Source organism: Anabrus simplex, chromosome 5, assembly GCF_040414725.1.
Source record: "Anabrus simplex isolate iqAnaSimp1 chromosome 5, ASM4041472v1, whole genome shotgun sequence".
Lineage (NCBI taxonomy): Eukaryota > Metazoa > Arthropoda > Insecta > Orthoptera > Tettigoniidae > Anabrus > Anabrus simplex.
In genome coordinates, this window is record NC_090269.1 from 48,918,449 (window position 1) to 48,932,742 (window position 14,294).

A 14,294-nucleotide genomic window follows, 5' to 3' on the forward strand; every position below is an offset into this window, starting at 1 on the left:
CATTTTATTCATTAAAAGCTTTTTTTATTTCTATTTTTAAATGCCTATTTTCATTTTTACTGTAAAAGTTGTTTTTGTGAATGACTATTTTTGTATTGGACTGAAACTTTTGATCGTTGCTTTCAGGTCTGGGAAAGACATTTATTGCTGCTGTTGTTATGTATAACTTTTACCGGTGGTACCCTCAGTGTAAGATAATGTTCCTTGCACCTACTAAGCCTCTTGTGCACCAACAAATTGACTCTTGCTACAATATCATGGGCATTCCCAAAAGTGATACTGCTGAAATGACAGGTCTGTATTATTAAAGATTAAAACTGGAAAAAATTAGTTCATCTTGTATTTTTTCTTTTACTGTTAATTTAATTTGTTTGTTTGTTTGTTTGTTTGTTTGTTTGAATAGTTATGCTAGAACATGGTTTTCACACATTATAAAAGAAATTTTACATCTCAAGTAGTGATTTTTTTTTGTGTCGTGGTGAAATATTTTAATATTTCTAGTTTAACTAAATTAATTGTCTCCATTTTGAGTGCACTGTGCATTACTGTTGCTCTTCTGTCAGGGTAAAACTGTACCTCTTGTTCAGAAATAATCTCTCATAGGAAGCCTTTTGATGAAGAAATCTTGAATAAAGCATAAAATCTCTGGATCAATGCTGTAGTTAGTTATACACTCGCCTCCATGTTTAAGGTTATGGAATTAAATCCTGATGATAGTTGACTGGTACGGGATCATTTAAAATTTTTAAGGCATGCTAAGTAGTTGCAAAGCTAATCGTATGCTGACCTCATCATGTGCAGCCGCAGTGGAAAAGTTATCTGCAGCCTCAGACAGGCAATTGAGCAATTGATGTAATCTTCTATATGCGAGACTGATAAATGTAGTCTCCATATTGACTTTTGAGACTTCAGCAAGAGTTTAGGAACGTTGCCACCACTCTGGTTTTAATTCTGGCAGTGTAGTTTCTGTATAGGTGTTTTTAGTACAGTATTACTTTAAAAGTGATGTGTCCATTAGAACATACTGCTAAGAGATCCACGGCAGTAAAGAAGAGATATTTACAAGGAACGTGTAATTAACTGGCCTGCTAAATCTCTAAGTTTAAACCCTGATATTATTGCCTTGAAAGGAAAAGTGTACACCAACAATACACACGCAAAAATAACTACAGCAAAACATTTGGCAAGTTACTGTATAATATATAAGTAGAAACTAGTACCGTATAATTTGTAATTTTGTGAATATATTATAGTATTGAAAAGGTGGAAACGTTTACGTTATTATTATTACTTATATATTATTCTCTGTTCAATACGGACCAAAAACATGAAATTCATAACCATCAACAAGTTACTGTATGTCAAACATCTTGCAGGGTGATATTCACAGAGTATCTGCAAACATGTTTAGGAGGTTTGAAATCTGAGGGATGTTGCTTTGAACACCTCCTTTGATGCTAGGAAAGGTTTTAATTCCTTAGTTTCACCAGAAACAACTTTCTATGACTGTTGTTTGTCTCTGACTAATACACGGATATGGCACGCATTTTACTGGCCAGCAGGCGAGTGTCAGTGCAGCAATTTTCCGTGGCGTGAGTGGTGGTGGTGCTGCTGCACAGTAGTGCTTACACGTGAGAGAGCCATGTCAGTAGATTTCACTGCCTTTAACCCATTCCAGTCTGGGCCTTAATATCCCTAACAAACATTCCGGACTGGGCATTTTTAAGGATATTTAAAACATTATATATCTGTACCTGTGGGAGATATTTGCATGATTCTTTTTTCTTTATGCTTGTTTGAGCATCTAGTTTGGAAAAACGCTGTTTGTATTATGTCAACTTGAGATTTTAAAATTGTTTATATATTGTACCATGTTTTGCGAATGGAAAAAGGTCTGACGGATAACTAAGCAAGTACATTTTTCTGATATGCTGTTATATTTACTCTATTTTGATGATATAAAATGTGCATTGCAATTATAAAACAACAACAACAATGAGTACGATATAAAAATAATAATTTTTCAATAATAATAATAGTAATAATTACAATGAAAATGGGAGCTGTTATGAAATTTTATTTTAATTGATAAATTTTGTCAAAAGTTACTCAAATGTAAAAATATTGTTCCATTTACGACAAAAGACTTCTGAGAAAGAGAAAATACAGTCTTCTAAACAGACAACTTTACTAATATGTAGACAATATTACATATTCACGCAAATTTGAAATACGCGAGAACCTCTGCTAGGCCGTAAAACGAACTCCAATCACAATGGAATGTAAGAAGTTGTTTCGAATTTATATGTCAATAATATGTTCATTTGCGCATAAACTTATAACATATCATAAAATATCGAAAATATCACTTTCGTCAAGCACATGTTTGCCGCGAGAAGCCATGTCTTAGAGCTCACTGAGTGACAACATCTACTGCTGCATGTTGATCGAAAATATCGTAAATTCTCTGACTTAGATATATAACACTGCTATTTGCTTAAGTACTTTCGTAACTAATATATGAAACACGATGTAACCACCAGACTGCGTGCATAGCTCGTTCTCGATTTTTAGTGAGTTGCCAACCTTACTAGGGCTATGCCCGCAGTGCGGCTTGAGCGTAATTTCTGCTGCTGCGAGCTATGCTTGCAGTTAGACCGGAAAGAGTTAAGGAATTGGATAGAGAAGACTGCAAATTAATATTAATGTTGTAGAGAAATGCTCTCTGTATGAGCACTTGTCTATTCCAGTTGAAAGAGTTCATTCATAATCCTTTTTTTTTAGTCAACTTCCCATATACGAGGAATGCAAAATATAGTTCGCTGACCCATCAGCATTAATAAATGTTCCCGAGTGTCCCTGAAAACTGTAAAGTAATTAGTGATACTCAAAACTATTATTATTATCATCATCATCATCATTATTATTATTATTATTATTATTATTATTATTATTATTATTATTATTATTATTATTATTATTATTATTATTATTCCTGAGTAAAAAAGTAACAATCCAACAGGTATGTCCCCAGTGAGTGTACTGCATGTAACAACTAGGAGTGTTATCAGTAAAACCTCGTTAAGACGTTTCTGCAGGGGACAACAAAAATGAACATGTTAAGCGGGAAAACGTACTACTGAATATACGAATGAAAACTATCCATCAGGTATATGGAAACACTAGATACGATTTTTTCTGATACAAGGGCATTTTACGTTGTGTACCGGTATCTGCAGGTAAGGTGAAAACTATATTTACCATTTCTAAAGACGAGATTAAAATATTAAAAGGTGTTAAAAACATGAGAGAACAAATATGGAAACCTTTTGTGTTGGGATTTATGAAATAACAAATGCACTGAAAGTTGTGAAAAATACCAAACAATAAATATGAAAACATATGCACGGGGGTCCAATAAAAATATCCAAGTATTATTGCAGATCACACTCTCTCTAAAACAAACGTTAGTAGAAACCTTTTATTTCAGAGCAGTGGGTTATTAAACATTATTTTCTCGTCACACTCTTAGACAATGAATTGGAGGTTGCACTCAACCATGTGCGACCGGCAGGAATCAGGAGGAATGATTTTTGACTTCCATTTTGAAAAACTTTGACCAAGTCGAGTGATTGAGTCGAAACTCGAAGGTGCGAGTTCAACATTCGTGACTTCTGCACCCTTAAGGATGAAAATGCTAGTCATCCAGTCCACTTTCTGAAAGATTTTAATTCTGTTTTCATTAGTAAGGAATTTCACGACTTTTTCCATATCCCATAACTAGGCTATCGCAAACAAATATGCACCACGCTAGTCAATTTCACACGATTATGTTCCTAATCCAGATATAGGCTACCGTATCATGCAACAAATATTCCCTACACACTGTACCACTCAACACAAAATAAATTTCTAACTTCTGAATGAAATGCAAAATACAAGCACAAAGATACTCACTGTGTTATTCAGCAATTTTTCTGCTAACTAGCAGGCAAAACTGAACATTCCTGAGGCTAATGGCTTGCTCCCAGAACATGCAACTTATCCTGTGAAGTTCAGGAATTTAAGGCCTTTTTCTGTAATCACGCAACTGTGGCGATGGATCTTACCTAAGTTGGAAATCACGTTTGTTTCACAAGGGATGACAAATAACATTTTCAGGGCTAGGAAAAATGTGATCTTACTAAGCGGTAATAGTGAAAATTTGTGACGTGGTAAGTGAGGTATTTTTATATAGATTTAATACGATGAGAATCAGGACTTTGAATTAACGTGTTAAGCAGGAAAAACGTGTTAATGAGGAACGCACTAATGAGGTTTCACTGTATTCGTTCCTCTGAACCAGTATTGATTATACAGTTAAATCTGGTTCATGTGTAACCTAGTTATATGTAGTTCTGAATTAAGCCTAGGTTTTACAAGTCTCGATGAAATAGCAGTGTATTACATGTAATGTTTTTCTGAGTTATACGTAACTGATCTAATCGTAGTTCTTACTGATGTGCAACGTATTTTCAACCTCAAGGTTAAGGTATGCGTAAATATTCCATTCTTGCTCTCAGAAAGAATCATGTCTGTTATTACTTGGCATTACAGAAATAGCTCGAGGAGAAGACAGGAGAAAGAGAAAAGCTGAAAGGTGACTTTTCAGTACAGTGTGCCTGCTTAGACTACGTAACATGGAAATACGAGTTTATTCATTTTCATGTCAATACAGTTGGTTGATCAGTTTGTCTACAGCAGCCGTGAATGACAAAAAAACTCTGTCTCTAGAAAGGGCCTGCACAAATTGTGGGCTCTCCGAGCAGGCACAAGATTCATGAGTGAAAGGACATCACACTACAGCTCCACACGAGAAGTAGCCCCCCTCTTTTGCACTGCTTTGGTAGGGGTGGTTATAAACCAGCTAGCTACTCATGCATTTCAACTATCACAGTGTACCACAGCTAAGCGGGACGAAAGAGTAGATGTGTATATACACAAAAGAAAGTATTTTCATATTCGGTGGATATATAAGATGGTGTTACAACATCATCTCAAATAATAAATGATTACAGAAAGAATGCATTCATTTATAAAGATGATGGGACAGTCACTTAGCATGTGCACGATTACATTTTTGTCGACCTTTCTAGTTGTTCCTCAATCTTTTTACTCTGCTAATTTCACATTGATGGGATCTCCCTCCATCAGTCCCTTTGAATATCATTCATCACTACAGATATGGTAGGTGCAGAGCATCAATTTTACTTAGGTATTAGGACCAGTTTTAAAGATAATTATATATACATAATTGTAGACAGAAACCTGATGGTTGCTTCTCTTTTAATTTATTTGTTTGAAGAATCTGTATCGTAACTAATAGTGGTTTTCTTTCTTAACAGGTGCTATGTCGCCCGCTGATCGAGAAGTGGCATGGCGTGAGCGACGTATGTTCTTCTTGACACCACAGGTTGTAACTAATGACCTTTCTCGTGGAATATGCCCTCCGGAACAAATTAAATGTGTGGTATTTGATGAGGCTCATAAAGCTATTGGCAATCACGCCTACTGCCAAGTGATGAAGGCTTTGATCCCATTCAACAGAGAGTTCAGAGTTTTAGCACTCTCTGCAACTCCTGGTAATGATATGCTAGCAGTGCAGAAGGTAAGTTATTAATCTGAAGACATATTGTAAAGCAGGACTTGAGTGCATTTTAGCATGAGTGGCTGCTTAGCAGTTCAACTAGGGCTACAAAGTACATTTTTAAGTAATTACTAAACAAACACACATGATTCTTGTTTCCTTTATGTATACAATAAACAACGATAGAGGGGCTGCCTGGCCGAGGCAGTAAAGGCGTGCTCAGTTCACCCAGAAGGATGTGGATCGGATTCCCCTTCAGGAAGTCAAACATGTAAGAAACAAGATTTCCACTTCTGGAGGTGCACATAGCCCTGAGATTCACTCAGCCTACACAACTAATGAGTACTGTTAATTCCTCGGGTCAAAGGCGTCCGGATGTAGAGCTAACCACTCTACCCCATCGAGTGCTGAGGTTACGGATAGTGGAAGCCTTTACCTTCCACATCTTCTAGAGCCTTCATGGCCTGTATGGAGGTTACTTTGCTTTGCAAATAAACAATAATAAAGTACTAATATGTGCAAATACATAATAAAATTAGACATTATTGGTGAGCATAGGGTTGTGGGCTATGCTTAGCATTGTTTCCACTTATTTGTACTGGACATCTTCTTGTCATAACTCATGTCTAAAGGTCTTTCATCAATAGGTATTCTATTACATTTGCAAATATATCTAATGCCATGTCTTGAATTCTACCCTTTCAGAATACTATTCTGTGTTTCAGTTTCATATTTACCCCACTATTTTTTATGTTATCTTTTAAAACTCTGCTCCAGATACTCTCAAGTTTGGAGTATTAGATGGCAATTATGAAACTTGTAGCTGAGTCTGGCATTGCATTGTCAGTGCTAGGTTCTTCACTTTCTTCATTTCTTCTCACAAAAGTCAGTAGGGTGCTCACATCCTCCTTTCTGTTTTTATCTGTTGTCTTACAGACTTATATTTCATTTTCTAAAAGTAAACTATTGTGTTCCTTTGTACTTGTCCTGTATTCCTCTTTTTTTTTTTTTCTTTTTCCTTCTCATGTTTTATCAGCTCCTACCCTTTTTACAAGATAATTCTCTATGAAGGCTTCGTTACTGAGTGCTCAGGTCGATGTGGGAAGAGGGAACAGCAGATAAAAGAGACAAGAACAAGCAGGAAAGCACAAGAAGGCGAGACAATTTCTACATCTTTCTACTCTGCTAATTTTGCATTAATGGCGTATCTCTTCATAAGCCCTTTTCATTTTCATTTTTCATTACTAAAGGGATGGTAGTTGCATAGCAGCAACACACCATTTTTAAGTTAACATCTTCCCTCATGACCAAGCTGAGAAGCAGAGACAAGCTTATTGGGAACTAGGAAAACTGGGTTAGATGAGGAAAGAACTTGTTTATTAAAACCAGTATGTGAGATTGGAGGTAGAAATGTCCAATGCAAAATATCCATATTACAGAAATGTCCACTTTTGAAATGTCAACACTACATAAATGTCTAGTAATTGAATGTCCACTGGAAAAACTCCAACTGATTCTATCTCCACTCATTTTATTGAAATGTTCAATTTATCATATGTCCACAGATTTTATTACAAAAATGTTCAATGTAAGAAAGATAGGATTTATGATTACTTCTTCCTCCTTAGCTGTATAGCAATTTTTAATGCAGGCACGCTAACCCAACACTACAGAGCTGAAATATAATAATATTGTATTTGTTGAGTCAAAGTATTTTCTGACATAGGTAGAGTTGTACAGAATGTACTTGTGGTTTCTTGGTATCGGCGTTCTTCATGGAACAACATAGTTTTGCTGTTTCTGAAAACAGAAGGCTTTCACATTATTGATACTGCTCATCTGTTGCAGGTGATAGAAAACTTGCATATATCTCACCTGGAGATGCGTAATGAACAGTCTCTGGACACTGCACAGTACACACATCATCGAAAAGTTGACACCATTGTTGCCAAGATCCAGGGATATCATAAGGAAGTGCGAGATAAGTACATGGCGGTAAGTAATCTCTTCAATCACTCTGTAGAAGCCTAGGAATCCAGAAATACAGTACCGTATTTATGTTTTTCTCTTCAATTGACTGAGAACGGCAATGTTACGAGAACTGTTTTTGGAGGCAGTAAATTTTTACGCCCTACATTGTTAAGTTGTAGAGAGAAAAATAGTTAAAAGGACTGAATTTTATGGGTTAAGATATAGAAGATGATGTAGGACAACCCTCTTAAGATTATTTTTTATGTCTATTATGAGAATTTTGTTTACAAGGGGAGTGTTTAGTGTGGCGGGCACTGATTTTGTCAAGCTTTCCCGAGGTTATCGTAGATGGGTACAAAATCACGATCTATTGGGAAATTTAAATTTTAGTTCAATGTACGAAAGATAAGATCTGTGATTACTTCTTCCTCCTTAGCTATATAGCAATTTTTTAAGGCAGGCACGCTAACCCAACACTACAGAGCTGGAATATAATAATTGTATTTGTTGAGTCAAATTATTTTCTGACATAGGTAGAGTTGTACAGAATGTACTTGTGGTTTCTTGGTATTGGCGTTCTTCATAGAACAACATAATTTTGCTATTTCTGAAAACAGATATCTGTCACAGTAATGGTACTGCTTAACTGTTGCCACAGTGCAGGAATAACACTAGGAAGAAGATATTTTTATTTTTGAGATGTCATAATTTCAATTTTCAAACACCAGTTTAAGCCATCATATAAGCCAACATTCAGATAAGCATTGTCATAGCATAATGATCAAGATTTTGACTCAGTAGCGCACTGGTTTGAGTCTCCATTGAAACATTTTTTATTTATTTGCATAATTATCAAGATTCTGACTCAGTAGTGCACTGGTTTGAGTCTCCATTGAAACATTTTTTTATTTATTTAATTGAAGTTCAGAATTAATTATGCTTTCTGCTGTTGGACTGTATGTCTTTTTTTTTTTTACATCCCTTTATTGATAATTTATTTCATTCTAATGTTTAATCATTACATCACTTTTTGTGAGTAGCGCAGATAAAAAGCATTGATTCATATTGCTCGGGGAGTCAACGAGGTAGTATGTGGTCCTGTAGGTGCTCTTCTTGCTATTTGAAGTGTACTACCATATTGCTCACATATAACTCGATATATCTCGCACACCATTTTTAACATTTGAAATTGCAGGGGGGAAAAAATCCCTCCACATAACTCGCATTAAATTCTGAAGTCATAGAAACATACGGTACATTCACGAAATAAAGTTTGGGTATTCTATGGACGGGACTGTACCAATAGCTTTTACGGTACTTTGTATGTGACAGTACAAGAAGAAGCTGCATTTCTTTCTACCTGCAGAATGCTTGAGGCTAGCTGTTGTAACAAAAATACCTAACTCGGAAAACCCTGCCACAGTGCCATAGTCGTAGCCAATCAATCACACTCAACCATCCCTGTCACTCTTCCATCTTTGTCAGTATGTTTATCGCTACCCATCCAGCAGAGCTGTTCACGTGAACTATGAGTGTTTCCCTGTCCAAGCAGTCAAGTGATCACGGTATTAGGTATCGTCCATCTGTTGTATTGTCGACAAGTACCAGTATTCTGTTTTCACGTTTCATTGTTGTTTCTCAGTTAAGTTTTCTTGTGTAGGTCGATCTTTAAGTAATGGAGAAACATGGGAGTTATATGCCTGGGTTTAAACTCAAAAATGATAAAATATGGTGAAGAACATGGTAACAAGGCTGCCGGTCGAGAATTCATTGCGACTGAGTTTAATGTTCGCTACAGGCATAAACAGAAAGCTGCATTAGAAACCACCAACCGAACACGTAAGGCATTCAGAGGGCCAAAAACTGGTAAGATTTCTGAACTGGAAGATGAGTTGCTTCATTACATTACAGAGTTGCAAAATGATGGGTTTGTTTCCTCGTACGAGATGCTATATTTCAAAGTGCGCGAACTAGAGATTATAGGATCTGAAAGTGAGCCGGGTTATGATTCATACATTCATGACACAAAAGATAATATGATCTTTCGTACATTTGGTAACAATACATGGGAAATGCCATTCATTCCTACAAAGTTCATGCCATGGCCCCTGGGCATAGTTCCTTGAAGACGGAGATTGAAGGCACTGACAATGAATAGGGTAATGTCTGCAAAGGCGAACATCTCTCTGTGAAAGAATGCCAAGTGATTTCAGCGGCAGAATCATAGATTTTCATCGCCATGTGATTCTAATTCCAGTTGGCCAGAAATCTCATACCAAATAAAAGCAAGAAATCCAAGGTTGCAACTTTTACATTTACTAACCCAGCTATATGCCAAGTCACTAATACCATCAAAAAACAAGATATTAACATTGCTTTCAAAACCCAAAACACAAACCAATTTTTTTTTTTTTTAATTACAATAAAATAGCAATAAGTATCAAGCATCTGGAATCTATAGGCTTGTGTGTGCAGAGTGCAATTGTTCGTATGTTGGCCAAACTGGCCGGAGCTTTATGATAAGATATTTGGAACATGTACATGCAGCGAAACACAAGAAACATTCTGCAGGGGGCGCACAAGTGCAAGAAACTGGACACTCTTTTACAACTGTTGAAAGGGATTTAAGAATTTTAAGAAGAGTTATAAAAAAAAAAAAAAAAAAGAAAAGAAATTACGGAATTGGAAAATATATACATTCATTTAGATCAGCAATACAACAAGAATAAAAACCTAAATGATGAATTTGAACTAAAGAACCCCCCTCTTAGTACAATTACCAAAATTAATACAAATGCTTAAATCTGATATAAATAAATTCTATAATCATTTTAATCTGACAAAAGTTAGCTTATTGACACAAACAAACTAACTCCTCCCCTTACTTCTCCTAGGCAGTCCCCTCCACAATCTACTGTAGCTATCAATGCACTGCCTATTTTCACTTCTCCTTCCCACTCCTCACCAAAACGCAAACTCATCCACAGTCACTCATACAATACAAGGAGCGAGAACGGAACAACAAGTAGTTCTCAAGAGGTTGTGAGTAACAGTGGACAATAACGCAGCAACAGGAAGGGTAAATGACAGTTCTTTCGACATACCTGCCAACTTTCCCGATTTAGGGAGGAGACTCCCGATTTTCGACAGTTCTTCCCTCCTCCCGATTATTCTATTTTTTTCTCCCGATTTTAGCCTATTTTTCGGTGAACTGAAAACATTTGTTTTCAAATCCTGCAATTTCAGCTTTTTTATGCCAGTGGCCGGAATGCCTTCGCTCAATGGCCACTTTCAAACGAAATGTCGACGTTTATTAATGTGAGAAATGTGCGCGAATGTGCAATGTTTATTGAAACCTGTGTATTGCGACGCGTATATCGATCGTCAATCTCTCGTTCTCGCGTGCTATGTTCGTGTTCGTTCACATCAGTATAGTCGATTCCATTCTCTTTGGTCAATTCTAGAGACTAGTTGCTAGATATTGAGTCTGACTTAGTAATTTAGTGACAGAATTTCAATGATAACGACTAGTGACTTTTCTAGAGATTTTAGGAGCCATCTGGAGACAATTTTGAATTTTAATTTATCTCAGTATAAATAAAATAAGAGTATAGTCTGTACATTGCTCAGAATTTAAAAGGAATGATATCTCCATACTGGTCGTAACCATAGTACTGTAACAAGGGGAAATGCACGTTTTAATTTTCCGTGATTTCTGTCTTGTATGTATGTATGTATGCACGCACATCACGAGAAAACGGCTGAAGATAATTTAATGAAAATTCGTATATAACGTCGGGGAATAAGTCGCTCCAATCTAGGCCATAAATAATTTTATTCATGCTGAGTAAAATGGTAGTTTAGGGGAAGGCCTAAAATTTTATTCTCAAATATTTATATTATTATTGGCCCTATCAATAAATACTACATGACTGAAGTTATATATTATTCAATTTCCTATCATTTATGTCGTATACATTTTTACCATACCGGCTGTGGTAAGAGATATTCATGTATTTGAATTATTTTTTTTTGCTAAGTCCATATCAGCGTCGAGGTATGAGAAAATGGGTGAACAGAATTTTATGTAAAGTCGGGGAATAAGGAACTACAGTCTCCGCTATAAATAATTTTATTCACTCTGCTTGAAATGGTAGTTTAGGGGAAGGTGCCAAAATTCAATTTTTAATAACCTATCTTACTGGTCATATTGAAAAGTTACTACATAACAAAAGTTATAGAGAATACAATTTCTGATTATTTATGTCTTATTCAGTTTTATCGTACTGACTATAATAATATTGGTGGTGATGGTGATTAAATTTTGATGATTGTAAGAATGAGAAAAATGTCATGAAGGAAGGTTCGCTTGAATAATAACACAAATGGGAGTCATGAAGGAAAGGACGACTCGCTTTTACATAAGATGCTCTAATATCACAGATTCGGAAGAAAACTAATGTGAAGGCCTCCATTGTTGTGATGTGCTTTGTGTATTCTGCTGTCATTTATCTCCGATAGATGGGATTACTGCTGCATATCGAGTATAACAGCCTGTCTGAATATTGGCGGGAGATAGCTGGGGAGTGGGGAGTTAGATCTCTCTCTTCTTTAGCATACCATTCCTCTGGTTCATAAATTTTCTGATACTACTGGTATGTAACACACTGGATCATCATAGTATTCCAGCTATTCGATCCCTACTTTGAGGCAGTGATTGGAATGCACACTCAAACGGAATAATTACACAGGGGTGTTCTGGCTGTCTGCAACCTGGTCATTCCAGCTCTGAAACTATGAACTGTTAGATCGACACCATAGTACTTTTCGCTAAAAGTGAGAAAATGTGCTGTTTTAATTTTGACGAATATTTCATATGATAGCATTGCTTTTAATCGCGACATTCATACTGGCGTCATTGTAATGATTTATGTTGACTTCATTTCGGACAACTATAAGGACAGTTTTTCTGAGAATTCCATAGCGAAGCCTGGGTACATCAGCTAGTTATTTGATCCAAATAGCATTGCGCTTCGCATAATCATGCGGGTGCTTGATGTAATATTTTAATCTATGCATTTGCTAAGTAATGGCATCTAAGTGCATGACTGATTCACACATGTGGATCATGAGATCATACTATTTTCGGTAGGCTTATCAGAGACCGATCATCTCGCTCACATACTTCCTGTGAGGGAATAGAGATGTGTATGTTTTAGCCTTGTAGCCTCGTATAGCAACAGTCGGGCTTTGAGAAAATAAGTGTTATAAATATACCGGTATCATAGTACTGTATTGCGCAAGACATGTGGAATACCGTAAGCAGTTTTGACCAATTGTATCTCCTGATTTCTCCTGATTTTTCCTGATTTTCGTATCAAAATCTCCTGATTTTTGGTTTTGTAAAGTTGACAGGTATGCTTTCAATATGAAGCTTATACAGAATTGTAATCAAAGCCTTAAACATATTTTTAATTTTTATTACAGATATATCAACAAGCTCAGTTTGGTAACATACAGTGTTCATTCAAATTCTCCTTCGCATTAGAATGTTTTCATTTTACCAACAAGTTCGTTCAGTAACAATACTGACGTATTGACAACATAGGATTAATGCCAATACATTTTGTACAAGTGTTACTCCAGTAACATCGAGAACAAGATATGTGTTCATAATATAGGCAATTATCACCTGCATAAAATTGTTAATATAGTTAAGGAAGGTTCAATAACAATTACACAAGTCAAGTAATACTGAATCAATACAATTAGCCAGATCTCAAAAGGCTTTTTAAAATGATTTTAAATAGGATGTTCAACAGATGAGTTTTGTCAATAAATTAAAGGATAATGTTAACACTAAGATTTTAGAGAAATGTGTTTTAACATAAAGACATAATTTTTATTGTATAAGATTTGCAAAATATTATAAGATTTGTCACTCGTGCTTACAAAGCATATTTTAGCTCAATAGAATATGTTCACGATCTTATCAAACCCTGAGTAAATGATAATTGGCTGATGATGCTTACAAAAAGGAGCGAAACATGTACCATATTAACAGTTTAATAAAGATGTAAGTCCTCATTAGCTTATTATGTATTGAATAGGTGGTATTTACAGTATTACCCCGCATTTACGTTCCCGGCTTTTACGTTTTCCTGTCTTTTACAACATTTTTTCTTGGTCCCCTGAGATTTCCTATGCTCACAATGTTTTAAAATCCTCAAAGTTACGTATGAGACATGTTATGCTTCGAGAGGAAAAAAAAAAAAAAAAGGTAAAATGGCGTCGCAGCTAACCTAGAATGCTTTCAATAATCATGGCATGACGACCAAATCAAACAACCATGGTCTATAATAACTCTTAGAACTCTTAGTATTGAACTTCCGCTTAACCAACGCAGCGCATTCTTTGATATCAGGTGTTTTCCACAATGTCCCAAACCTTATTTTCAAATCCGACCATGATAAAGTGCCCATTAATTTTTCAAGAAGAAGAAGAAATCCGACGAGTTGCATTAAGAAAACCGTAAAGGAGGAGGAGGAGGAGGAGGAGGAGAAGAAGGAGGAGAAGAGGAAGAAGAAGAAGAAGAAAATCAGGTGTTTGCTTTTTGATAAGTACAGTATAAGCTACAAGAAGGAGGCGTTATCAAGTGATTCAGTGTTTGTCTTGCCCGAGTTCGTTATTTATTGTT

General features: G+C 35.9%; 1 protein-coding gene across 1 annotated transcript in view; it reads left to right on the plus strand.

Moving 5' to 3' along the window:
• Window positions 1–14,294, plus strand: part of Fancm (FA complementation group M) — a gene marked incomplete at its 5' end in the record, with an annotated part of 94,037 nt that overhangs the window by 4,278 nt on the left and 75,465 nt on the right. The window contains 3 exons of the mRNA XM_068227763.1: window positions 127–294; window positions 5,385–5,647; window positions 7,475–7,621. Of these exons, the coding sequence (XP_068083864.1) occupies window positions 127–294; window positions 5,385–5,647; window positions 7,475–7,621 (578 nt within the window). The remainder of the gene's footprint in view (window positions 1–126; window positions 295–5,384; window positions 5,648–7,474; window positions 7,622–14,294) is intronic.